The sequence below is a fragment of the Sceloporus occidentalis genome, unplaced genomic scaffold (genome assembly GCF_023333645.1).
Source record: "Sceloporus occidentalis isolate IW3139 unplaced genomic scaffold, rSceOcc1.0.p SCAF_1, whole genome shotgun sequence".
NCBI classification, from domain to species: domain Eukaryota; kingdom Metazoa; phylum Chordata; class Lepidosauria; order Squamata; family Phrynosomatidae; genus Sceloporus; species Sceloporus occidentalis.
Window position 1 is genome coordinate 25,059,630 of NW_028316981.1, and position 27,893 is coordinate 25,087,522.

Consider the following 27,893-nt stretch of genomic DNA (forward strand, 5'->3'; position numbering starts at 1 on the left):
ACAACATCATAACTATTGGAATTAAGGAACCAGCTTGATATAGTGGTTTGAGCATTGGACTATGACTCTGGAGACCAGGGTTCAAATCCCCACTTGGTCACCACTGGGTTACCTTGGGCAAGTCACACATCTTCTTGTACCTTTTTTTTTAAATATAAACTCACACAGTTGTGCACAGACAAACAAAACTCTACTTTTGATTTTCCAGCACAGATACAGGAAGGAAAAAAATGTATAACTCTGCCAAAAAGCTACTGGGCAGCAGCAGTAGAGGAAGTTGACTCTGGCAGAGGATAGATAACACTTGTTAGTACTATATAAAAGGAGGCTTTTATGTAGTCTTTTACCATTAAACCCCTATGATGAGACAACAGAAAATGAAACAAGGGATAGTGCCAGAAGATGAAAGTCCCATGTCAAATGGCACTAAACAAGCCACTGGGGTACCGCAGACAGGGACGTAGCCAAGGGGGGGGGGTCCTTGTGATCTGGACCCCCCCTTCCATTAGAAAAATGAATGATGTATGCTGCTGCGCCACCACACCCAAGCCCCATTATAATGGTGGCACTTAGTCTGGACCCCCCCCATTTCCTAAAATCCTGGCTATGTCCCTGCCGCAGAGGACAACTACGGATAGCACCATGGTGAATGATGTAAGTGGACTCAAAGCAAAAGGGTGTGCTCAGAGGTGAAAGGAAAGTCCAAAGCTGTACATATTATAGGTACATGGAATGTGAAAAGCATAAATCAGGGAAAGCTAGATATATTAAAAGAAATGGAAAACATAAACATTGCAATACTTTGGGTAAGTGAGTTAAAGTGGACAGAAATGGAACATTTTGAGACAGATAACTACAAATTGTTTTACTCAGAAAATGAGTACACTCCTTGCATGGCCTCTGGTCAATCATTCTCTCTCAGCCTGAACTACCTGACAGGCCTGTTGTGAGGATAAAGTTTGGAAGAGGAAAAATCTAGACATGCCACCTTGAGCTCACTAGAGGAAAGGATAGTTATTAATGTAACTAATGATAAAAGAATGAGAACTGAAGCCAAGATGACATACTCTGATAGATGGTTTCTTTTTATTTTGGCACAAACTGACCATTATCACATTCAACAGTAGGTCCATCCAACCACAGGTTTGGGCACCTCCTTCCCTTCTCTGTCCTGCCACAGCAGGAGACCAATATAATACCAGACAAATACAATTTGTGCTATTGCAAGGAGACCCAGACCAAGAAAAGCTGCAGTTTCTCCAGTTTTAACAAACCCGCCCCACAGCTGTTGTTCCCTCATCCAGCACCATCCCACAATACAAAAACCAAGTTTTGAATTTCAAGCTATTTCTGGAAAGGTTTGGACTTAGATTTTTTTTTTTAAAGACACAAAGAGAGGGAGCAAGACTGTATATAGATTACATGGATGGACAGAAAGGAAGAGCCCAGAAGGCTGTGGAGAGCTCTCACACCCTTTTCCATTCTAGTATCGTAAAATATAACCCAGGTGTATGCTTGCATGAAGTGGGAAGGTTCTCTCTTTTGGATAACAGAAGAAACTGGCTACATGAATCACCTTTTCTACTGCAATCATGAGGGCTATACATTTGTTTTCTGTCTGAGAAAAGATAAATGGAAGTTTCCCAGTGTCTGAGCAAAATCATTCCATTTTGGATTGTGGAAATTGAACCAGAAACTTCAGTTCCATTATTCATAGGGGGCGTTTCCACTTGCGATTTAAAACGATTTTAAATACAGCGATTTGTTTTAAAACGACTCAAAATACAGCGAGTGTTATCCCGCTTTTCAAATTGCTTTATTTGTATTGTTTCCATTTATGTAACGTTTTATTTTGTTTCGCTGTAATTGACACAGTATCGTTCCCATTCATGGATGAATTGATGTATATTTAAACCGGTTTTGTTACTTTTTCGTTCACATTCACTTGTTTCGGCTATGAATGTCATGTCAATCAAAGAGACGTCATCATGACATCACAATACTTCGGAGTAACTTGCATTGATGTAGCCTGTACCTGCGTTCCCACTACCTGACCGTTTTTAATTCGTATTAAATTGCGCGGTTTTTTAAAAAAAGAGCCAATGAGGAGGTACTTAAGCTCTTAAGAGTCCTAAGCGCCTAAGCTCTTAAGAGTTAAATGCATAATAAAATGCACAATAAAAATACTATGCATTTAACACACTTACCTCATATCGCAAAGACCTCCGCGGACAAAGGGGCAAGGGAGGGAAAGATGGTGGCTGCGACAACGGATAGGGACAAAGAAAGGGCGACTCCCCTGAGCCAGCCCATCGCGCTCCGCTCCTCCCATCCTGTGGAACCCGATTCAGACGCCGAAACGTTCCCATTTAAATACAGCGATTCTTATATCGGCACAAGGGATAACCCGGGGTAAAACCTACTATTTTTTTGCGCCGGTTTATAGGCTTCTGATCCGGTTTAAATGTCTGGATTCGAATCAAATTCGAATCGCTGTGGGAACGATAGAGGGTAAATCTAGAACTGTTCTAGAGTTAATTCGGGACTGAGTGAGAACGATACACCCTGGATTCACTTTGTAAATCGGTTTATAAGCGAGTGGGAACGCCCCCATAGTGTAAACAGCTGCACATACAATACTTAGAAAAGTACCTTTTTTTGGGACTGTAATTCCCAGAATGCTTCAGTTGGGAGATGCTGGGATTCACAGTCCCAAAGGATAGCTTTTTCAAAGCTCTGTGTACAAATTCATTAAAGGCTGCTTTCTTATCCTGATTCATGCTGCTGGCCCATCAAATCCAGAACTAGCTGTTCTTGCCTGGCATGGACTCTACAGAAAGCCTCTTCTGCTCTTGTTGTGTAAAATAAACCCCTTAATAGGGTTGCCAGGCATGGAACATGCTGCATGCAAAGCATATATTCTACCAGTGAACTGTTGAGCACCCCATATTTGGTTGCAGGGCTGATGCTGCACTTGCAACCTGATACAGTAGCAGTTCCTGGCAAATCTTACCATCCCTTCTTGACTGTTTCTTAAAGAGCATCTTTCTATGGGATGCTATGGAATATCACAAACACCAAACAGCAGCTAAACTTGTTAGGTTTGCAGGTATGATTGTCTCAGATGTGGAGAATGATTGTGCCCTGCCTCACCTTGTCTCTTCATCTGAGTTTGAGAAACTTACTTTTTTGGACTAAAACTCTCAGCATTCCCCGGCTAGCAGTGGCCATGCTGATGGGGTTTCTGGGATTTATTGTCCAAAAAAGGAACTGTTCCAAATCTAGTTCTCCACAAGAGACTCCATGTTGCAATTGGAAGGTATTTCAGCAATCTTCCTATTATGAAATCCACTACTGGGCAATGTCTTTATTAGGAGCAACAGAAATACTCCAGACGTGTGAAGGCTTTTGACTGCTTCAGACATCATCAGGCTATGTGGTACCAGATATTAGGGGTTGGGGAAACAAAGTCCAAAATAGGCCAGAAAGTGTGACCATAAGATCTGTAGTTAGACACAGTCATAAGATGGAGAGTACAGACTGATTAAATCACTGGTAGGTGTGGAGGTATCAGGTTACACGGAGTAGTGCATTTTGGGATTGAAAAACAATGGCAAATCTCCATTTCTGGAAACACAAAGGCTGGTTGTAACTCAAGAGATCTGACTATTGCTGACAGTACAGAACTTGAAATGAAGTGGCTACTGGGTACTGCTGGGTATATAGCTGACAAGGTGTGGAAGTCTGGTACTAGACGTTAATGTGGCTGATACTATAGGAAAGGCCCAGCCAGGACCATACTGGAGGCTGTTACATGAGTGGCTGGTACTAGATGTGATTGGGGGGCAGAGGTCCCATTGCTTTTAAAAACGAAACTGGATTTTCCCCTGGCCCATGCTCTTTGAAACAAACCAGCTCCACAGCAGTCGTCACCGTCTTCTCCTCCTCTTCTTCTTTCTGTTTTTCTTTTCTTTACTGCTCTTTCTCCTCAGCCAACAACCAGGCTGGTGTCTCCAAGTGGGCACAGGCAGGCAAAAGCCATTGCCCAGTCTCACAATTCAATAGTGTCACTTGAGAGGCTACGGGAATCCACCTGCTTGCTCAAGGCCAAGAAGCTCCTCCTGGCCTCACGTTCGGAGTTTGGAGCACTGTTGGATGGAACCGGGGGCAGGTCATCTGGAAGCAGCTGGGTCTGGCTGGGAAGCTCTTCAGGGGGCAGGCTCTCGGGTGAGGACAGGCCATGGCGCCAAGGATTCCAACTAATTTTGAGGGAGGCACGGGAAAAGGAGGTGCGGGAGAAGCTGTCAAAGGAAGTATCTGTCGGTGGCTCGCTGGCCAGGCCCCGGCTGTGGGTGATGAGCTCCCCCATTGAACTGGCCCGCGCTAAACTGTACAGGCAGTCCGGGTCGCTGCTGCGGCGTGGCCGGGCCAGAAGGGGCTGAGCGGTATGGGACAGCGTCGAACAGTCGCCACGCAATGATGAGCAGGAATCTTGGCGTGCCAAGCGGGAGGGAAAATGGAGGCTGGAGCGCAGGAAGATGGAGTCGCGCACCAAATGCTCCCGGAAGAGCGCTTCGTCAATGCTGCGGCTGAGGTTGATGGGTGAGGGAGGCCGGAATTCGAGCTCCGCCAAAGAAAGGACCGAATCCCTTTCAAAGCAGATGCTGGTGTAGGAGCGGCCCATGGAAGCAGCTGCAGCATTGGGGCACTTGGGGCTGTAGACAGGACGGACGGGCAATGGGCTGGAACCTTGTCTAGCTGCGGCCCGTAATTCATTGCTGTCCTTGAGTGCCCAGAGGCGTCCACTGCTGGGGGGATTTCGGATCAAGTTCTTGCTGATGTCATTGTTGGGTACTTTCTCCAGGACAGCACCAGTCCAGTCATAACAATTGTTGGGATACTCTGGCACCTCGGCCTTGCGGTAGGTACAGAAGTAGCGCATGAGCTTGGCCCAGCAGGAATGTTCAGTAGATCCATAACGCTGACAAAGAGCCTGCCAGGCTAGGAAGACCAGGGCGAATGAGAGCACCAACTCCCCAATCCGGAACCAGAACTGCACGAACCACCAGCCCCAGGTGAAAAGGTCCACTTGGCCCAAGAGCTCTGCCTGCCACAGTACACCATAGAACTGCAGCCCACAGCACGGCAGTGCCAGACCACTGCTTCCCAGGAGCACCCATGCCCCACTCCACACGCCTGGCTCAGGAGTACCCTCCACTGCCACATTGTGCTGTAATTGTCGGTACACAAACACTGTGGCTGGCAGGAGAGAGATGCCAGCTATGCAGGAAAGTGTGTGCAGTCCCACTGGCACGGCTGGGTGCAACGGAGGTGAAAATAAGTCAGCTGCCAAGAGAACAGCACTCTGGATGGTCCCCAGCACTGCCAACACTGGCAGGCTTTGCCACTTTGGGGGCAGGATCTCTAAATGGGCTTGGCAGAAGAGTCGTAGCAGAAGCATGGCAAAGGTGGTCAACAGCAGGGGGAAAGGTGCCGTGTACAGGACTCGCAGAGCCTGGGTGGGGAGCCACTCTCGGGAGCCATAGGGATCAGCCAGAAAGAACGTGGCACGCAAAACTCCAAACAACAACAGCAGAGTGCTGGCACCCATGACGTAGGGGAGATGGGGCACACGCAAAGCAAGGGAACCCCCCAGGCAGGCCAAACTCAGTAGGCTAAGAAGGAGGTAAAGCACCCCAGAGCCATAGACATGCAGCACCCAGGCAAAGCTCAGAGTGCGCTCAAGGTCTCCCCAGTGGAGCAGAGTCTGGTTGGGCAATAACTGGCTGCAAGCACCACCTGCGTGTGGGCAAGGGGCGCTTGAGGCAGGCAGCATGGCGGGCAGGCTGGGCTCTGGTCTGGTGAGCTGTGGGTGCTGCAGAATTCGTTGTGTGGTGACTCGGATAAGGCCGCGGCGAGGAGTAGCCAGGATGCGAGCAGAAGTGCTGGAGGCCACAGGGGTGCTCTGCACAGGAGGGCGAGTCTCAGCTGCATCTGCAAATCACAAATGAAATACTTGAGTGGTCAGGACCAGAAAGGGTGCAAAAAACCAGGGCTATCCATATTGCTCATTTTTCCTTAGGTGCTGGGGAAAGGGGCAAGAAATGCGGTTCTGAGTATAGAATTTAAACTTCTGGTTTTGCCCAGAAGCTACATTCTCATTTTATTTTTATTTTATTGTTTTGTTATAATCTTTATTGACATTTATTTACATTAAAATACTTACAATTCTTCTTTTACTACATTAACAACATAACCTTCACCCCTCCCCCTCCCCCCAGATTGCTTGTATATTTGTTACTAACATAATGACAGCTTTGCTCCAATATTCCTCAATTCTGATATAACTTATCTTTATCTCACCCTTTACATATTGATTGTGAGTGTTTACTAAGATTGTGCAATATGTGTTCCTTATGCAATTTGTTACAAAATATCCTTACACATATATCTATTATATCTTATTACTAAATTATCTTATTACTTTAGTAATACATTCTAATTTTATAAAGGAAGAATTTTACATCTTGTACAGTTTTCTCCCCATTTTTTTAATTTATTACAATTCAGGAATTATATAAAATATCAACATATAAAAACAGCAACAATCATCTAACAATTATTAGTAACAAACTAACAAATCAAAAATGATGTGGATATGATAATATAGAAGAAGGGCACTGAGGAAAGTTTTAAAAATCCAATGCTTGAAGGGCATGGCAGGAGTGAGGAAATGTTGGCCTCCAAATGTTTCTGACCATATATGGTGTCTTCCAACTCTATGATCCTGTTCTATGCTGGCTGGGACCTCTGAGAGTTGAAGTCCAAAACACATGATGGTTCCCCAGTGGAGGCATTTGCTCTTAATAAATATCAGTAAAGCCCTGCCTTTCAATAAATTTCTAGTGGTCTGACTAGCTTTTCAAACCTTGCACAACTCAGGAAGAAAAATAAAAGTTGACTATATGATGCAAAGGAAGGAAAGTAATATAACTCTAGAATATGCAAAAGATCAAAGAATTCAGCTTAGGACAGATTTTGGGTCTCAATGGAGACTTTTTTTTTTTTTTTTAAAAGAACACATTACACACAAAACTGGTCTGAGTATGGAAATGTTTGTCGGAATCCTATGTGACCTTTTACGTAATATATCTTTGTGTTTACCTACTTACATAGGAGCCAGCATAGTGTAGGTGTTTGAGCACTGGACTATGGAGACCATGGCTCGAATCCCAGCTTGGGCATGAAAACCTACTGGATGACCTTTGGCAAGTCACACCCTCTCAGCCTCAGAGGATGGCAATGGTAAACCCTCTCTGAAGAAACTTGCCAAGAAAACTGTGGGACAATAGAAAGATTGATGTGATGTGCATTGGTCCCACTGTGCATCAAGCATCATGTGTATCGGGCACTTTGCCAGCTCTGCTACATGGTAACATAACAGCACCCCTCTACTAAGGGAGCCCTGGTAGCACAGCGGTTAAATGCCAGTACTGCAGCCACAAGGTTGTGAGTTTGATCCCAGGGCTCCAAGGTTGATTCAGCCTTCCATCCTTTCGTAGGTCAATAAAATGAGTACCCAGCTTGTTGGGGGAAATTGTCTTACACATTGTAAACTACTTAGAGAGTGCTGAGTTCACTGATAAGAGGTACAGAAATGTACTTGCTATTGCTATTGCTCTACGGGATCTGGATGCTGTGCAATGTCGCAACTCTAATTCTTGCAGACGTTAAGTCCAATTACAAAGACACTACACCCCAACAGGACTCCAGCCTTCACTCTGTGGACTCTGAGTCCAGTATTTAGGGGATTGTGGGGGCTGTAGTACAAAATAGCAAACTAGTCTTTACCAAACCATGAACCTGCCTCTCTTCCCCTTCCCTTGCTACCTGCCATTTTGTCTTCTCAGGAGTCTCTGATTAATTTATCCACTGTAGTGCAATTAAAGTTCTCTAATGGCCCACAGTATGGGAATTGCTGACCTTCTTATGTCCCCCTCCCCATCCCACTTAGTGGCAGCTCTCCCAGAGAAAGAGAGAGAGAGATTGAGATTCATTCCTAGCCTGAGTGCCTGAGATGCTTTCCTTAGATGTGATGCCAGGGATAGAAGCTGCAGCAGGCCTTCTGCATGTGAAGCGTGCGCTCTCCCACTGAGTCATCTGGGCAAAAAGGGAGGGGAATGAGGATGACCGCAGCAGCATGACATGAATGCTTCTCTCCTCCCTGCCGGCAATCTCCCGAATTGGAGGCGACAGCAGTCAAATTAAGGAACAGCTTCTGCTGCCATCTGCTCCAGGGTCTGCCAAACAGCAGGTGCCTGACCCAGCGCCAGGCATCTGCCTCCTCCCCTTCATTTGCCCCACCACCTGGCCATAGTTGGCAGGATGACTGCTGCAGGAATGCTACAATAAAAGGCTTTCCATACACAATCTCCAACAAAGATGGCACACAGTGCATATGCAAGTGTGCAATAGCAAGAAATAGCACTAGCATTTACATTTCTATACCGTGGTTTACAATCTGTAAATCAACTGCCCTCAACAAGCTGGGTCTTCATTTTACCAACCAATGAAAGAGTGAAAGCCTGAGTCAACCTGGAGCCCTGTGGAGATCAAACTCACAACATTGTGGCTGTAGTACTGTGTGCATGCACAGCAACATTTGTGCATAAGAGGGAAGTGACAGCAGGTTGGGGCAACCCTCAGGTTATAGAATTAGGAAAAAGTACTTTGCAGTACAATGCTCAGAGGAACTGAGGGCACTGCAAGTTAAAAAAAAGTGACTCTCAATCTTTGTACAACTCCCCCTCCACAAGTATTATTATTATTATTATTATTATTATTATTATTATTAACCAATAGAAAGCCCTCTCCCCAAAACCCCAGGACTGAGCATGGTCAACAGCCTTACTGCCTGTTCTGGAGGGCATGGCTAGTGGCTGGTTGGAATCTAGAACATCAGCTTTCTGCACAGCAACATTTTGTTGCAGTGCATAATAACTAACCCTCCTCTTCCTCTTTCTGAAGAGGAGCCTGGGGATAAGGGAAGACTTAGTAGGATAGTTAGGGAACCATAAGGTAAACTAGGAGGCCACTGCTGAGATAAGCCGGAGGATATCAACTGGAGATCCTGGGAAGCTATAGAAGGGAAATTGTTCCTTCCTGCCATGAAGCAGGAAAGTGAAGCAGGAGATTTAGGGCCAGGCCCCATGCTGCCATTGAAATTAATTTGAACAGCTATGTATGGCCAGGGGAGTTTATCTTTTACACAATTACACTGGACACAGTGAACACTCAGAGTGATTCCAAAACAAAGCATTTTAAAAGACCAGAGAATAAGCAAGAGTCAAGAGATGGAATGTCTGCAGCAGAAAGAAAAAGAAATACCTGCAGACTGCATCCTGTTTCTAAAACCAGAAAATCTGATTGTGAAGAATCTAGGCAAAAATCCTGGAGGGGTGTGTTGGATGCTTTGCTGTTAAGACATAGAATGTATGGTCTGCCCTCCACATCCACAGATTCTTTATCCATGAATTCAGCTAGCCAAGGCTTGAAAATATTCCAAAAATATATACGTTCCAAAAAGCAAACCTTTATTTTGTTATTTTATATAAGGGACACCACTTTATTATACCATTGCATATAATGGTACTTGAACATCCATGTATTTTGGAGGCCCTGGAACCAAACCCCAGCAGATACCAAGGGCCCACTGTGTTGTTGTTGTTGTGAGCCTTCAAGTCGTTTCTGACATATAACTACCCTAAGGCAACTATTTCATGGCGTTCTCATGGCAAATTTATTCAGAGGGAGGTTGCATTGCCATTTTCTGAAGCTAAGTGAGTGTGACTTGCCCTAGATCATCCAGTGGGGTTCCATAGCTAAGCGGGGATTTGAACCTTGTTTTCCAGTGTCATAGCCAAACCACTATATCCCTCTGGCTCTGAAGAATGTATAGAGACCCTTAACTCTCCCAGGACAACAAGAGATACCTATCAAAGGCTCCTCCTGCCTCTTTCACCCATTCCCAACCCCCTTGTCCATCCTACCCCCACGCTGCTGTAACTGATCAAAGCCTCCTGCAGCCAGTGTGGTGTAGTGGTTTGAGTGTTGGACTACAACTCTGGAGACCAGGGTTTGATTCCCAGCTTGGCCATGAAAACCACTGGTTGACCTTGGGCAAGTCACACTCTCTCAGCCTCAGGGGAAGGCAATGACAAATTTCCTCTGAACAAATATTATCACAAAAACTTCATGATAGGTTTAACAGCCTTAGGGTCACCATAAGTCGGAAATGACTTAAAGGCACACAACACACACAAGGCTTGGCTAGGGAGGAAAATTATAATAGCTATTATTATTATTATTATTATTATTATTATTATTATTATTATTATTATTTTATATCCCACCTTTCTCCCAATATAGGAACTCAAGGCTGCAGACAACAACTTAAAAACAACACAATTTAAAAACAATACATTAAAATATATAAATATAAAATTAAAAAAACACAATCAAGCAATTTTAAGAGTTTATAAATTATAAATTTATAAATTATAAATTAAAATGTAATGTGTTAAAATGCAAATCTTAAAATTTAAATTGCACATCATTTAAAACCCAGCCCTTATCAGCTTGAAAAGGCCTGATGGCATAAGAATGTCTTTATCTGCCGCCGAAAAGATATCCTGGATGGCGCCATCCTGGCCTCTCTGGGGAGGGAGATCCAAAGCTTGGAAGCAGCCACTGAGAAGGCCCTCTCTCTTGTTCCCACCAAACAAGCCTGGGAAGATGGTGGTGGGACAGAGAGAAGGGCCTCTCTGGACGATCTCAATACTCTCGTGGGCTTGTAAAGGGAGCTATGGTCCTTCAAATAACCTGGACCCAAGTTGTATAGGGCTTTATGGGTCAAAACCAGCACTTTGCATTGTGCTTGGAAAGAGAGTGACAGCTAAAGAAGCTGTTGCAACAAGGGAGTAGGCTTTTGGATATAAAGTTGTTAAGTTGGAGATGTATTCTTCTAACTTTGTCCAATTGTTTTTGCAACAAGGGAGTTGTGTGCTCCATGTAGCCTGCTTCAGTTAACAATTTGGCTGCAGCTCTTTCAGCCAGGTGAAGTTTCTGAGCACTTTTCAAAGGCATTCCCATGTAGTGCGCATTACAGTAATCAGTACAGTAAAAAAGCTATACCCCACAAGGAAACTGCTAGGTCCTGCGAAATAAAAATCATGACTCTGTGTAAAGCCACTGTTTTTCTCACCAAACAAGCATGTGGCAAGACATGAGAGAGAAAGCGAGAGAATAAAGGGAACAGAGGAAGGGAGAGGGAAAGGGTGAGTGGGATGGGTGGGAGAAAGGAAAGGCAGTAGGGAGCATCAGAGAGAAAGGGTTAATGGGTGAGAAAGTTTATTTGGGCAAATCACTCTCTCAGCCTCAGGGGAAGGCAATGGCAAACCTCCTCTGAACACATCTTGCCTAGAAAGCCCCATGATAGATTCACCTTCGGGCTGCCATAAGTCAGAAACAATTTGAAGGCACCCAACAACAACAAAAGTTGCATTGTAGGGACTAATTACTTTAAAGGCACCAGATCCTGTCTGATCTTGCAAGCTAAGCAGAGTTAGTACTTGGATGGGAGACCAGCGATGAATACCAGGTGCAGTGGGCTGTATTTCAGAGGAAGGAACTGCCCAACCCACTTCTTGAGTATTCCATGCCTAAGAAAACCCTAAAATCAATGGGGTTGTTATAAATCAGCAGGCTACGTGAAGGCACACGTGTGCACACATAGTTAGGTGAGCAAGGAAGCTTTGCCTGTTGGGTTTCTATCTGTCATTTTGCTCTTGAAAGCAAATAAACCTCACCTGAGAAGAAAAACCTCAAAATGGTATCATGTGACCGTTAAGACAGATAGGACATTTGTTTTAGTATTTTAGCATATTATTTTTATATTTTAGCATTTTATAGTGTTGTGTTTATTGTCCAGTTTTTGATTATAGATGTTTGATGTTCTGCCCTTTGATTGAATGGACATTATAAATAAATGTTGTTGTTGTTATGTGATCTTGGCCTTCACACCACCTTCTCCTGCAGTGAATGTATCAGAGATCCAAGGCCTAAGACACAGGCAACAAAATAGCTCAGCATGGCCATGCAAAGCTTGGGGAAAGAGGGAATTTCTTTCGTTTGGATTAAAATTTCCAGAATGGCAATTTCTTTCTGTTACAATGGTGCTTATTGATTGTAAGAATTGGTTAAACTGTATTGTATCTTATCTTTTCTCCCTGAGTCCAACGTCAATTCTGGAAATTCTGAGAGTAGTTGTCCAAAACAAAAGGAATAAATTTTACAAGCTCTGCTATGGCAGAGTTAGGGTCCCCCGGTTGGACCTGGGGCTTCTTGCATTCACAGAGACATTCAGCAGAGTCTATTGGGAAGGAGTAGTTACAAACAGGGGAAGCCCAGCCTGCGTAGCTTTGTGTTAATCAGGTTGAGAGATTATCCTGATTGGAAACGGCACCAAGCTCTCAATATAACCAGTACCTCCCGCTGCCTCTGGAGCAATCCCTTTAAGGCAGAACTGGGTCCCTCACACGACAACCTACCTCCCAGCCCTCCAAAATCCTCCTTGTGGAACTAGGGCAGAATCACTAGAGAAAGCTCTGGGTGGCTTACATACCATATTTGGATTCCCTCTTTACAATGGGCTTTATGTACTGTATGCAAGCAATAACTTTATTACGGTCAAAGACCAGCAAACATGTACAGTATGGATTGCTTACATTTTTTGTCTCACCTTTTCTACTTGAGAGGATCAATATTCAAAATCACCGTAACAGATTAGAAAGCTGGGTCAAAACTAACAAAATGAACTTCAGCAGGGAGAATTGTAAAGTACTACACTTCAGCAGAAGAAAAAAAGAAATGCATATATACAGGATGGGGGACAGCTGGCTTAACAACACAACATGTGAAAGGGATCTAGGAGTCCTAGAACATAGATCACAAAGTGAACATGAGTCAACAGTGTTATGTGAAGCTAAAAAAGCCAATGTGTTTCTAGGTTGCATCAATAGAAGTATGATGTCTAGATCAAGGGAAGTAATAGTGCCACTCTATTCTGCTTTGATCAGGCGGCCTCACCTAGAATACTGCATCCAGTTCTGGACACCACAATTTTAAAAAGATGTTGAGAAGTTGGCTGTGTCCAGAGGAGGGCAACCATTCTCCTCCCCAGCAGAAGAAGAATGGTTAAGGGTCTGGAAACCATGCCTTATGAGGAGCAACATAGGGAGCTGGGTATGTTTGGCCTGGAGAAGAGAAGGTTAAGAGGTGATATGAGAGCCCTTTTTAAATATTTGAAGGGGTGTCATGTTGAGCATGGAGCAAGCTTTTTTTCGGATGCTCCAGAGAATAAGACATGGAACAATGGATACAAACTGCAGGAAAAGAGATTCCACCTAAACATTAGGAGGAACTTCCCGACAGTAAGAGCTGTGGGGCAGTGGAACACCCTCCCTTGGAGAATGGTGGAATGTTCTTCTCTGGAGCTTTTTAAACAGAGGTTGGATGGCCATCTGTAGGGGGTACTTTGATTGTGAGTTCCTGCATGGCAGAATGAGGCTGGACTGGATGGGCCTTGGGGTTTCTTCCAACTATATGATACTGTAATTCTCCCTGAGTGCAACGATTAATCCTCACTACTCTCTCAGAAAAAGTCTGTGGTACAGGGTCAGATAGAAAGAGAGAGTGAGAGTAATGACCCAGTTTTTCTCTTGTATGACTTTTTAACACTTTTGCCTGTAAACAAACCAGTGGAGCTTTGAAAGCTTGCATCATGTATTTGTACATTTTGGTTGGAGCCATGAAGGTACCACTGTTTTGTGGATTTCAGATGTTATCATACTTTGCGACATGGTCAACATGGCTACCCCTGAATATGTTTCCTGGATCCAGTGAGTTTTCCTAGCTCAATGGGGACAAGGATTACGGCCTCCAAAGTCCCAAGTCATCATTCCAACCCAGGCATAGGAATTGTCAGCCTCTGCAGACTGGCCATTAAGGCTGGCCTGGGGATGGAGTCGGGGCATGGCATCCGCACGGCGCATGCCTCAACTCTGCTCCATGGTGGCATGGCACTGTGTGTGGCAGTACAGCGCTCCTTTGGCGCTGTGTTTGGATGATGCAGAGCCAAAGGAGCACCGTAAAGGCATGGTACAGCAGCTATGGCGCCCTTTCCAGGGCGCAAAAAGGAGCCACTTTTTGCTGCTCCTTTTTGCGCCACAGAAAGGCCAGACTGGGGCATCGGCATGCAGTTACCATGGCCCTGATCTGGCTCTAAAAGTAGAGGCTGCAGGCCACCCCTTAGGGGTCGTCTGCACAACCCCTAAGTCTTCTTCCAGTTATTGTTGCACTGCAAGTTCCCCCTTCCTAGGTAGACTGCTAGAAGTTGCAGTCTGAGGATATCTGGAGAGATGCATGATTCTCACCCTGGCTCTTAATGCACTGCCTTTAAAAAAAACAACAACTACCTGGAATGGCAGGAAGGACATGCCTTATTGCTATACCCCTAAACCAGTTATGAAACTTTGAAGAGTTTCTGTTACTCTAGATCCCTGTCAAGCCTCTTGGCCTTTCTGAAGTCACCCTTATAGGCACCTTCATCCTGGGAGAACCAGTGACTGGGAAATCTTAAACCAAAGACTGTTGGTCATAGAAGCAGAGATAGCATGTCATCTAGATGTAAAGTGCAAAAATTTCCATCATTCTCCAGCCATCAGGGGGTGTTGCGAGTCATAACCCAATGTATCTGGTGGGTAATGGATATGGGAAATCTAGGATAACATCACCGTCCCAGACCTATGCTATCCCAGTTATACACTGGCATAAACAATCATTGCACAGAACAGAAGTTCCTGATTTGGGCAAGCCAGCCAAGCCACACAACTAAGGCAGACAGAGTTATGTGTCTATGTCACTGTTCTACATTGATCAGAAAAGCTGCGGTAGTCAGCCTCTACAGAATCTCTGCTTTTGCTGTTTGTGTTTATTAAACCAGGTTTCTTGCAGCTTGCAGATATAATATGCATAAAACTCAAATGCCTGAAGAACTGCTGTCTTAGCTATACCCGAATGAGTTTAAAGCTATCTTGTTCCCATCTCTGGTATAGATGAACCAAGGGAGACCATTGGTTCATCTATACCAGAGATGGGAACTGTCACTGAACTGCAGAAATTGCTGAACTGCAACTGCTAGCAGTCCTAGCCAGCATAGCTAATGGTGAGTTGAAGTTCAACAACATCTGGAGGGTCAGACAAAATGGCAACTAGTGGCTTCCACATTGGTGGACAAGTGAATCTGCTCTGAGTTTCAGCAAGAACATTAAAGCTAAACCCTGTAATTTGACCACTACCAGAAACTTAACTCGAGCTGCATCAGTGATGTGATTTGAATCTGTATCTTTAAGGGGAGACCAGAGCACCTGGTAAAGGGATGCAGAAGCCTTGAATCTGGTGTCATAGCTCTCTCAGTCAGCCTGACGTTCAATAGAATGCCCTGCATTTAACTATTACCATTCTCCTCCCTAGCAGAAGAATACATTATGCAAAATAAGAGTAATCATGATTATGATGCTAGTCAACTCGACATTTTTGCAAGAAGGGCATGTTTAAAATCTGCTTGGAAACTAAAACTCAGCAGTAATGTAATTCACCACCTTCAATAACACATCCAATCTATTATTACAATTTATTATTTATGGAGCCCTGGAAGAGTGAACAGCACTTTATGGAGCACTGTTAGCGAACAAGAGACACCTTTGCCTTGTGGGGGGCCCCATCCAAATTTAATACAGGGTTGCACAACTTTTTCTGGTCTGAAGGTCACAATTAGTGTCAGGTGGGAATTGCACATCCATTCACATATACGCATGCACACACAGAATGGGAACAAGAGGCTGTGTCTGGGTTGTTGTGATTTTCACCTCCTCCCCATTCCAATGACCCTGATAAATACTGCTGTTGCTGTTTCTGCCTTACTAGTTTGTTGTTGCTTCTGCCTTCTGCCATACACCCTGGAATCAGAGAATCCAGTCTGCACAAAGGGGGGTCTTGAGGCAGAGACTTGCATAACAGGCCACCAGAGGCTTTTCCACATTACGAAATTATAGTGCTATGGTTCCAGTTTAAATGCCATGCTTCCATCCTATGGGAAATGCAGTATAGGAAGAGGCATTTAGAATTTAGAGCAAGAGAGCTCTAGCACCTTGTTGTTGTTGTTAACTATCCTTGAGTTGATCTCGACTCATGGCAACTCTGTGGATGAGACATCTCCGAGACTCCACTATTCTTTTAAATTCTTGCAAATTTATACCTGTGACCTCCTTAATAAAGTCCATCCATCTAGCATCTAGTCTTCCTTTCTACTTCCCTCCACCTTTCCTAACATTATTCTCTTTTCTAATGAGTTGTGCCTTTTCATGATGTGGCCAAAGTATGACAGCCTCAGTTCAGTCATCTGTGCCTCCAGGGAAATTTCAGGCTTGATTCGTTCTAGGGCCCATTTATGTGTTCTTTTTGCTGTCCACAGTATCCTCAGCAGCCTTCTCCAGAACCACAACTCAAATGAATTTATTCTCTTATTAGTATATGTGCTGCTGAAGCGAGCACAGAATTTTTGTCCATTTTCTTAACTGTCTGGTTCTCGCATCCATGCATGGTAAAGGGGAATACAAGTGCTTGGATGATTCTAACTTTCGTGCTTAGTTTTATCTTTCCTTTTTAGAAGCTTTTCTAGTTCTTTAATAGCGCCTCACCAAACTGCAAATTCCATGATTCCACAGTATGTAGCCATGGCATTTAAACTAGAATCGCAGCAGTATAATTCTGTAGTTCGAAAAGGCTCCATGGTGAGCCACGGATGGAAGGTGAGTCATGGTGAGTCCATGATATAAACAGTGGAGACAGACAACAGTTAGAGCAGCACAAAAGGAAGGGAGAGCCATGGGAACAGAGGATGAATAGATGATAGAGTTACATAATATTCTTAAAGCCAAATTACACATTATGTCATTAAGTACCCCCCCCCCCCTTTAAAGGAATGCTTATAACTGGTTACTTTTACTCTGAAGAAAAAGCAGTCACAGGCCAGAATCTTGCCAATGTAGTAAGCAGCATAACTACTCCAGCATAGACTATGGAGGCAGGAAAATAATACCTGGAAAGGCAGGCAGTCATTGGAGAAATAGGCTGCTTGGAGCTGGCATTTTGTCTTCCCAATCCTAGAAACATCAGTAATCAAAGGGATCTTGTAGCACCTTTGAGACTAAATGTGCTTTCATAGACTTCTCAGGTGGATGGAGTGAACTGCCTTATACAACAGCTTTCTTCCTGCCTTTGTCCCTCAGTGACCATAGTTAAAACTGAACTTGTCACCTCATCACCGTATACGATAGTTTTGTTTCTATGGCTATTCATAAAGTCTGATTATAACGGTCCTTCCTAGGCAATGCTTCATTCCATGCATCTAAGAAAGGAGACCAAATGTATGAAAGTTTATGTTACAAAGTTTCTTGTGGGATTTTCGGGCTATGTTGATATCTTCTAAAAGAGTTTATTCCTAACGTTTCACCTGTATCAGTGGCTGGCATCTTCAGAGAAGATGCTACAACATCCTTCCCAGAGTTTGTCTCAAAGGTAATACAAGATTCCTTTGACTACTGATATTCCAGACGAACACGGCTGGGTCTCTGAATCTGACCCTAGAAACAGTGCAACTGGCAGTGCTCCAACAGGATTCCAACCACAGAAGGTGTTCTCAGTTTCAATCTGGTTATTATAAATTCAAATCAGGCTACTGGTTATTAAAATATTATAACAAGCATTTATTAAGTCCTGCTATTACTTAGGAAAACAATTCTATCTCTTCCTTGAGCACAAAGGTTGCAATGGCTGCTAAGAGATCCAAAACTGCTTCCCTCCACCCTAAGGTTCCCAAGCTTCCAAGACAGCAATAAGGGGCAATTGAAATTCATGACTTGCAGGATTGACAAATCAGGGAGTAGCTGTTAAGAAGTTTATGTTCTACTGAAATAACAAATGAAAGTACAGTTGGCCCTTTCCTTACACAGGGATCCATTCCAGATCCCCCCACATAAGGGAAATACCATGTATGCTTGAGAAATGGGTCTTGTGCATGTGGCGCAGTATGCACAGCATGGGCACGTGCACCATTGTTACTTCCGTTGCATGGCTTCAGCATAAGCTGAAAGCTGCATATGGCATGCCTGTATATGGCAGGCATTGGTTTTGGTTTCAGTTGTATTGGTTTCAGTTAATTTAGCCAATCTCTAATCTCTGTAAATTTAAGATATTATCCACGTTCATAAATTACATGACACACACATTTCTATCTTTATATTAAGGGTATGTGTGTGTCTCTGTGTTGTGTGCATTCAAATCATTTCCCACCAATGGCAACCCTAAAGCGAACCTGTCCTGGGATTTTTCTGGCAAGATTTATTCAAAGGAGATTTGCCACTGCCTTTCCTTGAGGTTGAGAGTGTGTGACTTGCTGAAGGTCACCCAGTGGGAATTGAACCCTAATCTCTAGAGTGATAGTCCAACACTCAGACCACTACACCGCACTTGAAGGGATCATACCCTAAAATATAAGATTTTTGGCATCCTCTTCACTCTATATGAAAGTGAAGGAAAAGCTTTCCAATCTGAAATAGGGGACATTTCTTATAAGAAGGGACACCTGGAAACCTTACTCCACCCCTCTGAAATTCACAGCAATCCTGTAAAGACTGTGATGCTGAGGGTGCATCCTCATGGTAGAAATAATGCAGTTTGACACAACTTTAAGTACTGTAACTCCATCCTATGGAACCCTGGGATTTGTAGTTTTACAAGGTCTTTAGCCTTCTCTGCCAAAGAGTGCTGGGTTCAGTTCCCACTGGGTGACCTTGGGCAAATCCCAGGATTGTGTAGGATGAAGTCTTGGCAGTTAAAGTGGTGACAAAGTGTATTATTTCTGCAGTGCACATGCTACCTGAGAGACAACAGCTGGCTGAGAGACTGACTGACTGGAAACTGAAATTACATATGGCCTTTCCAGTCGTAACTCAGGGCAGGCTACAAGGAAATGTTTGATGATGGGAATTCTATAAAAATGCTTGTTCCCGCAGTTGTTTTATTCATTAGGACTCAGTGTGAAAAGCAGACTCCAAACACACTCACTCACTCACACAAAGAACACATGGTCCTTTATAAGGGTGACTAATAATGATCAATCCAATGAATCACTGAGCATGCCAATTCACCCATTGCTTTCTTTTCTCCTTTTTAAAATTAAAGAACACAAAAAGGACCTAACACTAAAGTCTCGTACATAACAAAAAAGCAATTTATCTGATATGTTTACATTCATATGTCAAAATGCGTTCTGCATCTTGTTTATACTACAGCAGTAGCCCCTAGCTTCATGTGTACTGGCAATCACCTTTTTCTCAGTTATTCCACAACACAGGCACAGGGATATGAATGGCAACGAAATGGCAAAGGGAATAGATAACTAGAATTCAAATTAGCTGGCCATATGCTGTTGGTAAAATGCTGTTTGAAAACACTGAAATTCTGGACCATGTCAACAACTATCAGGTCAGAATGCACAGGGAAGCCATTGAGATCTACAAACACCTGGATAACTTTAACAGGAAAGAACAAAGAAAGTTTGGCTACCAGTCCTGAAAAACACCAAAATCAAGACCTAGCCCATGCAAATGAAAACCAGCCAGGGTGAGGGGGTTTCCCAGCAGACAATGGATCATTAATTAAATAAGACACACTGAGACCTTGCCATTCAACCTCAGAACAATACACAGATTAACATGCAAATTACTTGCCCTCAACCAACAGTATATATACCCCCTTCTCTTCCATGCCAGCATTCTCTGAAGATGCCAGCCACAGCTGCTGGTGAAATGTCAGGAAAAAACTCTTCTAGAACATGGCCACATAGCCCGAAAAACCCACAAAAAACTTTAGATGCTGGTCATGAAAGCCTTTGACTTCACAATGAGAAGTTTATTGCCTTTCTATATTGCTTGTGAGCTTCTGAAAAGCATCTGGTTACTGCAGACTTCTGTAAGACTACGTCTCACCTTCTGTAAGAAAACATCTTCCTACTGTTGTTCTCACTTACCTGGATGCTTGGTTCCTGGGCCATTCCTCACCACTGAGCTGTCTTGTCCAGGAGTAGAGGAGCCAAAATAAGTCACTGGGACCCTGGGGTTCACTGCTCCCCGAACTCGTTGCGGCTCAACAACATCGATTCCTGAAAGACAGGAAGAGGCTCAGCTGGAACCAACAACAAGGGGTTTTTTCTCCCTTTGCTTTTACTCTGTGGAAAGGAAAACCCCTTCAGTTTCCTTCTGAAGCTGCTGTCCTAGTTCCTCTAGGAAGCTTTGCTGTCAATGGGATGGAGGTCATTTTAAACAGAGAAATATGAGGGAGATCCAACAGCTCCATTGATAATCTCATACACACACACACACACACACACACACACACACAATTTGTTATAATTAAAAACATATATTGCCATTAACAGTTAACACAGAACATATCTATACACAACATAAAACAAATGCTTAATCATAACATAAACTACAAACAAATATAGCAACTTTATATATTAACAGACTTCCTTGCCAACAAGATTTGTCTTTGTTGTCTGTTTATATGTCTTATCTCATTCTAAATATCAAATAAAACATCCTGTTGCATTATCAAGCTTTGCCTACATATATTTTCAAAAATAAAGTCTATACATTTATATATAGGATTTGTATTTTTGCATATTTTTCCATATCTATATGCATATTCCCCACACATACATATACAAGCATTCCACCCTGGACACGTCTGATCTCGTCTGAGCTCCATGAACAATTCTGACAGGGTTTCTAAAAGGGAGAAGACCAAAGGTGAATCCTAATTCAAGGGAAGATCCTGAATTGTTATTCATTTATATGAGGGGTGCAGATCTTTGGTCCTCATGATAGGCCGTGTGCTACAATTCCCACAGTCCCTTACCACTGTCCAAGTGTGTGTGTTGATGTGAGTTACACCCAAATATCTGGATGGCCACAAGAGATTGCAAATGCCATGGGGAGAATTCTGAAGGGGCTTATATGCCTGTTACACTGGTGCAGGTACGTTTTCAAAGCTTGCTTAAAAGCAATTCCCCATTTGCCTGAAGTGCAGCCGGCCAGTTTAAAGGTTAGTCCCGCTTGTGAGCACAAGTAAATTCCCAGAATGGCCCCTAAAACAACCTGGAATAGCCTCCCAAAATGTCTCTGTGACACTACACAAGATCTCAGCCTATGTTTTTGGGATGACATTTCTCAGAATTCCCCAGGTATTTTGGCAACACCATTTAAGTTTTTTTCTTTGAAGGTATTCCTACTCAACTACTCAACTCTCATTCACAAAACAAAAAGGAAATGTGTGTGTGTGTGTGTCTGTGAGTGAGACAGGAAGGGAGGGAGGGAGGGCTTAAACCTCCCAGAATCCCGCAACCAACATGGCCAGTTAAAGTAATTTTTACAAGCTTTGGCTAGGAGCTATGAAGTCCATCAGAAACCAAGTGGGATGCCCTTAGGTGCTAAAGGCAAAGACAGACACCAACCTACCTGCAGTGACAGAGCTGCCATGAGGGAAGCGAGCCCTTTCCCTTTCAGTCACATCCCAAGGTCCAGGCTGCTGGGTCGTATCAACACTGAGACTCCAGTGGGTGCTGCTTTGACGGGCAGCTGGTCCCTGGCTGGTCCCTGTCATGTCACCTGCTGGTGAAGGGGTGGAAGAGCCTAGGAAGATCTTCTCTGGGGCTGGTTGGTGGGAGCTTCCTGGGAGAGGGGTCCAGCTTTGACCCTGTCCAGCCAGTGCCACAGTGGACTGTGGTGCACGGGAGGTGGAAGCAACGGGCACAGTGTCCCTCTGTGGCAGATTCTGGGTATATCCCACTGCTGGAGTGGTTGAGAGATCCCTCTGGCCTTGGGAACTATCATAGACCTGTGTGCTCCTGTATGATGCCAAATATTTGACTGTAGTTTGATTTCCCCCCAGCAGTTCCTGCTCTAAGACCCTGCCTCCTGGATGCACTACGGAACTATCACCCCAAAGACTGTTACCCTCAGTTGGCAGCCATTGCATATGGGGACTGTCAGTGGGTAATGGTATCAAGGGGATGGTGGACACAGTCGGTACAGGGCTTAGTGTGGTTGCTGTGGAGAAGTGTTTGAGTACTTTTAAGTGGTGACTAGGCCTGGTCTCCTCCTGGGAGGCCATTGTGCCTGAGGCCTGTATTGTGGACAAGGAAGGGAGGGAGCCTGATGCGGTCTCAATGCCAGGAAGAGTCAAAGATGGACTATTCTCTTCCTGCTCCAGACTTAGTCCCAGAGTTACAGGGCCAATAGTTTTAGGCTCTGTTTGAACAGTAGAAGGGCCCACAGTTGATAGAGTGAAGTTGTCCACCCCAGGAAGCTCCTGCACATTGGGATGGGGGGCTAAACTACTTCCAGAAGTACTGGTGGTTTTTCTCAAGCTGGAGTTGGTCGTTGTGGGAAAGTCAAAGGGCGTCATGGCTGTAGGAGTCCCAGGAACGTGAGCAAGAGTATCCCCCCTCCAGTTCTCATCGCTCAGTTCTTCCTCCCCACTGGAGGCCTCACGGGGAGAGGGCTCTGCAGAAAGTTGGGCAGGTGGCACACTTGGAAGAGGCCCTTGTGTGGGATCTTCAAAAAGAGGCACCCCAGGAGCTGAGTTCAAAGGAAGGTCCCAGGCAGGGCTGTCTGGGGTCGGGAGTCGAAATGCTAGGTGCAAAGCTGGTAGGAGCAAGCTCAAGGCGAGGAATAACTCAGTAGCAGCAGCCATTCTTGATGTGAGATGGCACAGCTCAGTGCCCAGAGATGTCATGGGTTCTCATGCTTCACCCTGTGAGACAGAAACATAATAAGGATGGGTGGGCAGGGGGTAAGTCTGAAGGGCCAACCCAAGCAGAGAAGGCATTGGCTAGTGGTGGGTTGATGAGTGGTCACAAGATGCATCTGTGGCAAAGCAGACCTTTGAAAAGTTTCTAGTTTTGGATTAGATCTACAAGATCCCTTCAGCTATAGTTCTGGCAATACTGGTTGGGGGATTCTAGGAGCTGTAGTACTAAAAAAAGAGGAAGTAATCCAAGATCTGTGCCAAATTACTAGAATGGGACATAAGAAGATGAGAACATGAGGTGAACCCTTTTGGATCAGACCAAAAAAGACCTAATTTAGTCCTGAATTCTGCTCCCACAGTGGCCAGCCAAATGCTCCAATAGGAAGGCAACAAACAGGACAGAAGAGCAACATCATTTCCCATCAACAACTGGAATGCAGAGGCAGGCTGCCTTTGGTCTCAGAGGCAATGCATAGCAAAAGAACAAAATCAAAACACTTGAGGAAAAAAATCAAAGAAAGAAGCAGCCAAACCAAGAGTGAAAGAGCTGCAGGCAAGCATGAGTGTATGGCTGTGCATGGCTGCGCTCGTGCCAAGGCACATGGATATGAACATGAAGATGCAATCACATGCATCACATGTCTGCTATTCAGCCCTCCTAAGGCTGAAATTATGCTCCCTTTCTGCCCAGGCGCAGCTTCGTGTCCCCTCCTCACTCTCTGCCAACCTCAGAGACTGCACATGGCAGCTGCCAAGACTTCACCCTCCCTGCAGCTACAAACACTGGGGGTTGCCACAGCACCTGCCTCTGCAGCTAAACCCCAGAGCATAGTAATGAGGTTGTTCTCTCAGAGATGAGGTGGAGGATCCTTGGAAGCTGAGCCTGAGGCAGCTCCTCTCCCCTGTGCTGTCCTCGCAGGACTGGTGTTGCCCCTTTCTCCTTGCCATTTGGTCACAGTAGCAAAGCATTCCAGAGGAAAGAGCATTATACACGGAGCTGAGTGAGCCTGCAAGCCAGCATGATTCACTCTGGCTGCCAGCAGCTCCTTGGGGCCTCTGAGATCTTTCTCTATCTATGCAAAGAACATTTCCCTAGAGGCGCCAGGGACTGAGCTTGGCACCATCTACCCAAAAGCAAGGAAAAGAGCAAACCTGTCCTGCTTCCAAAACACAGGTGAGCCCACTGAAACAGCTCAATCTCCAGATGCTGTGCAGCTCCATGGTCGATGCCAAAGTCCTGCAGCAAGCGCACTGATTCCCGGCTGCACATGCAAGTTCACCTTGGGCTCCCACTCCAGCTCAGCGCAAGGATGGGGATGCTCAGACCAAGGCAGCCGAAACCTGCACCCCGATTGGAGCCTGGAATCCTGCAGCACTTTATTTAACCCTTGATCAGCAAGGCAGCAAAGAGTTGCCCGCATCTCTCACTCTGCAGTCAATCCCTTCTCTACAGCTGGTGACAAGGTATTTCTTGTAGAGGGAGCCACTCTCTTCTGAAATGCATTCCTCTCCCTCTGCACAGATTAGTAGCATAAGCACCCATTCTATATGTAAAAAGGAAAGCAAGGCCCCGTGGAGCACAGCTGAACTGAAACTTGGGTACAAATACCCATTCAGTCAGGGAATCGTGGGGTTGTCTCATGGGGCATAGCTGCACTGCAGCTTGGATGCAAATATCCATTCTATTAGGGACTCATGGGATTAGCCCATGGGGCACAGGTGAACTGAAATGTGGGTGCAGGTGCCCATTCCATTAGTGGCACAGTGGGTTGTCCTATGGGGCACAGCTGAACTGAAATGTGGGTGCAAGTACCAATTCCAATAGGGACACATGAGGTTGTTCCTGAGCAAGTTCCTATCTCTCAGCCTTGATTCCCCACTTGTACATGGGGGCAAGAATTGCTAAATTCACTGGCTTAAAGTAAAACAAATGACAATGTCTAACAATGGGAGCCAATGTGATGTAGCAGTTTGAATGCTGGACTATGACTCTGGGAGAGCAGGGTTCAAATCCCAGTTCAACTATGGAAACCCGCTAGATAAGGTCATCCACTGGGTTTTCATAGTTGAGCTAGGATTTAGATCCTGCTCTCCCAGAGTTATAGTCCAGCACTCAAACTGAACCTATCACAGGGTTTTCTTGGCAAGGTTTCTTCCCCTGAGGCTGAGAGAGTGTGACTTGTCCAAGGCCAGACAAGTTACACTCTCTCAGTCTCAGGGGAAGAAATCTTGCCAAGAAAACCCCCGTGACAGGTTCATCTTAGCTCGCCATATGTCGGAAATGACTTGAAGCCACACAACAACAACAAATGAGCAACATTAGGCTGCACCGCTGGCATCTCTTGCCTATTCACCCACTTCCACATTCTCACATGTTTGTGCTGCCACCCCACAATCTCATCCCGGAAGCAAAACAGTCCATCTCTTCTCACCACAGTCCTCCAACCCCCCCTTGCCCTCTTTTGCTCCAAACCTGGAGGAGTTGGCAAAGCCTGGAGCACGATGTTCCTCCCAACGCATGCCTTACCTGGGCTTCTCTGCACCTGGAATCACATCAGCCTCTCCCCAGTTGTCCCCAGTTTGAAGGCTGCTATTCCCTAGAGATGGTGGATGGAAAGGGAGGTTGAGGAGAAAATGCCAGGCCAGGTGGCACAACAGTGCCCTGGCAGGGAATGGGGAAGGAACACAAGGAACGGGGTCACGCTCCCTGTGAAGGACTCCGTGCGCAGTCTGGGGGTGCTTCTGGATTCGTCGCTTCACCTGACTGCTCAGGTGAGTGCGACGGTCAGGAGCACATGTTATCAGCTTCGGCTGATTCGCCAGCTGCGCCCATACCTGGCCCAGAGGGACCTTGAAACGATCGTACATGCTCTGGTAACCTCAAGATTGGATTTTTGCAATGTACTCTACATGGGGCAACCCTTATACCAAACTCGGAAGCTACAATTGGTGCAGAATATGGCAGCCCGGCTGGTCACTGGTGCTCCCAGGACCAGCCATATAACACCGATTTTAAAAGATCTTCACTGGCTGCCTATTCGCTTCCGAGCTCAATATAAGGCGTTGGTAATTACCTATAAAGCCCTAAATGGCTTGGGTCCAGGATACCTGAAGGACCGCCTCTCCCCATATATTCCGTCCCGCACCCTCAGAACATCTGGGCAGCAACTCCTGAAGGTGCCAGGGGCTAGGCTTTCTTCCGTCACTAAGCGGACGTTTTCCATCGCCGCCCCGGCCCTCTGGAATACGCTGCCCGCTGAGCTCCGCTCGACTACCTCCCTGGCCCAATTTAAGAAGGATTTAAAGACCTTCTTATTTCATCAAGCATTCCCCCCATGAACATCTTTTTAGGGCCTCCCTCCTCTTCCGTGGCCATGAGGAAGGGCTAATTGGGGTTTTATCCTTTTTATTGTTTTTATTGTTTCTTTGATGCACTGTTTGCGCGCGATTTGTTGATTTATGTATTTTTCACTGTTGTAAACCGCCCTGATCTATGGAAGGTTGCGGTATATAAATAAAACTTTTATTATTATTTATTTAAGCATGGAGGGTGACTGGTTAGAGTCAACTGCGTGGTCCAGGAGGGTAATGAAAACAGCAACACGAGTGCAATTCTCAGCCTATCCAAAGCAAGGGAGATCTCCACATCCAGAGAGAGAGGAGGGGCCTGTGTGAATGATTGCCCTCCACACCAACTGATGGGGAAATGGGCCACGCAGTTGACTCTAACCAGGCACCCTCCATGCTTGTGTTCCTTCCCCATTCCCCTGGTTTTTAAGAGCCACCCTGGTTTAGTGGTTTGAGCATTGGACTCTGACTCTTGAGATCAGGGTTCGAGTCCCTGCTTGACCATGAAACCCACTGGGTGATCTTGGGCAAGTCACACTCTCTCAGCCTCAGAGGAAGCCAAAGCTGAATCCTCCTGAACAGATCTTGCCCAGAAAATCCATGATAGGGTCACATAAGGAGGGGGGGGGGGACCTGAAGGCACACATCAACAAATCCATGGCAACTCACATCAACAAATCCTATGATAGGTTCGCCTTAAGTCAAAAATGACTTGGAGGCACATAATACACACATATCATTTTTAAAGATATAGCTGTGTTAGTCTGTAAAATCAGTATGGAAAAAGATCTTGCAGCACCTTTGAGACTCCCTGCAAGAAAGAAGTTAGCAGCATGAGCTTTGCTAGGCTCAAACCTACTTCCTCAGATGCATTAGTTGATCTTACTAGTTTATCCTAATGCATCTGAGGAAGCAGACTGAAGTCTAGGAAAGCTCATGCTGCCAACTTCCTTCTTTCAGTTTAGTCTCAAAGGTGCCACAAAGCATTTGGAGGGCTATGTCTTTGAGCAACTACAGAGCCTTTGTGGTTCGAGCTATACATAGTTTATCTGAATGCATTAAAATAAACAAAATAAAATGCCTCCTTGTCTTTCATCCAGAACAATTTGGGGGCTACACACTCCTCTATTCCTCTCTCTTAACCCCCCCCCCCAATAGAAACCCTCTGAGTGACCTTGGGCAAGTCACACTCTCTCAGCCTCAGAGGATGGCAATGGCATTGCCAACCCCTCTCTGAAGAACCTTAGCCCCCCAAAACCCTATGATAGGTTCACCGCCTCAGAGTCGCCCTAAGTTGGAACGGACTTGGAGGCACTCAACAACAACAACAGCAACAACAACAACCACAACACTACCACTACCCCTGGGGAGAAGGCAGTGGCTGGTGTCTTACCTGAGGCCCAGGTTGCCCGTCCTTCTCCCTCCAGGTGCCCTAAATGCAAAGGAGGACAAGGCACCCCAAAATGGAGAGGATCCCAGGAGAAGGGAGGCCATGGCAGCAAGGGAAGCTCAAGCCCTGCTGCTGGCGATCTCAGTCCATGCTGCCTCTG

General features: G+C 45.2%; 1 protein-coding gene across 4 annotated transcripts; it reads right to left on the reverse strand.

Annotated features, from left to right (window-relative positions):
* Positions 1 to 585: 585 nt before the first annotated feature.
* Positions 586 to 27,893, reverse strand: PRRT3 (proline rich transmembrane protein 3). Of its 4 annotated transcripts, XM_089517972.1 has the most exons (5): positions 27,737 to 27,893; positions 25,523 to 25,592; positions 21,702 to 22,998; positions 20,210 to 20,341; positions 586 to 5,994 (listed from the first exon to the last, which is right to left on the reverse strand). In XM_089517972.1, exons 3-5 carry the CDS (start codon positions 22,978 to 22,980, stop codon positions 4,052 to 4,054), a joined length of 3,354 nt encoding a protein of 1,117 aa, XP_089374098.1. In that variant the 5' UTR covers positions 22,981 to 22,998; positions 25,523 to 25,592; positions 27,737 to 27,893; the 3' UTR covers positions 586 to 4,051. The 4 variants fall into 4 exon arrangements, with proteins under 4 accessions (XP_089374098.1, XP_089374108.1, XP_089374088.1 ...); XM_089517982.1 differs by lacking the exon at positions 25,523 to 25,592; XM_089517962.1 differs by lacking the exon at positions 27,737 to 27,893 and having other exon boundaries at positions 25,523 to 25,654.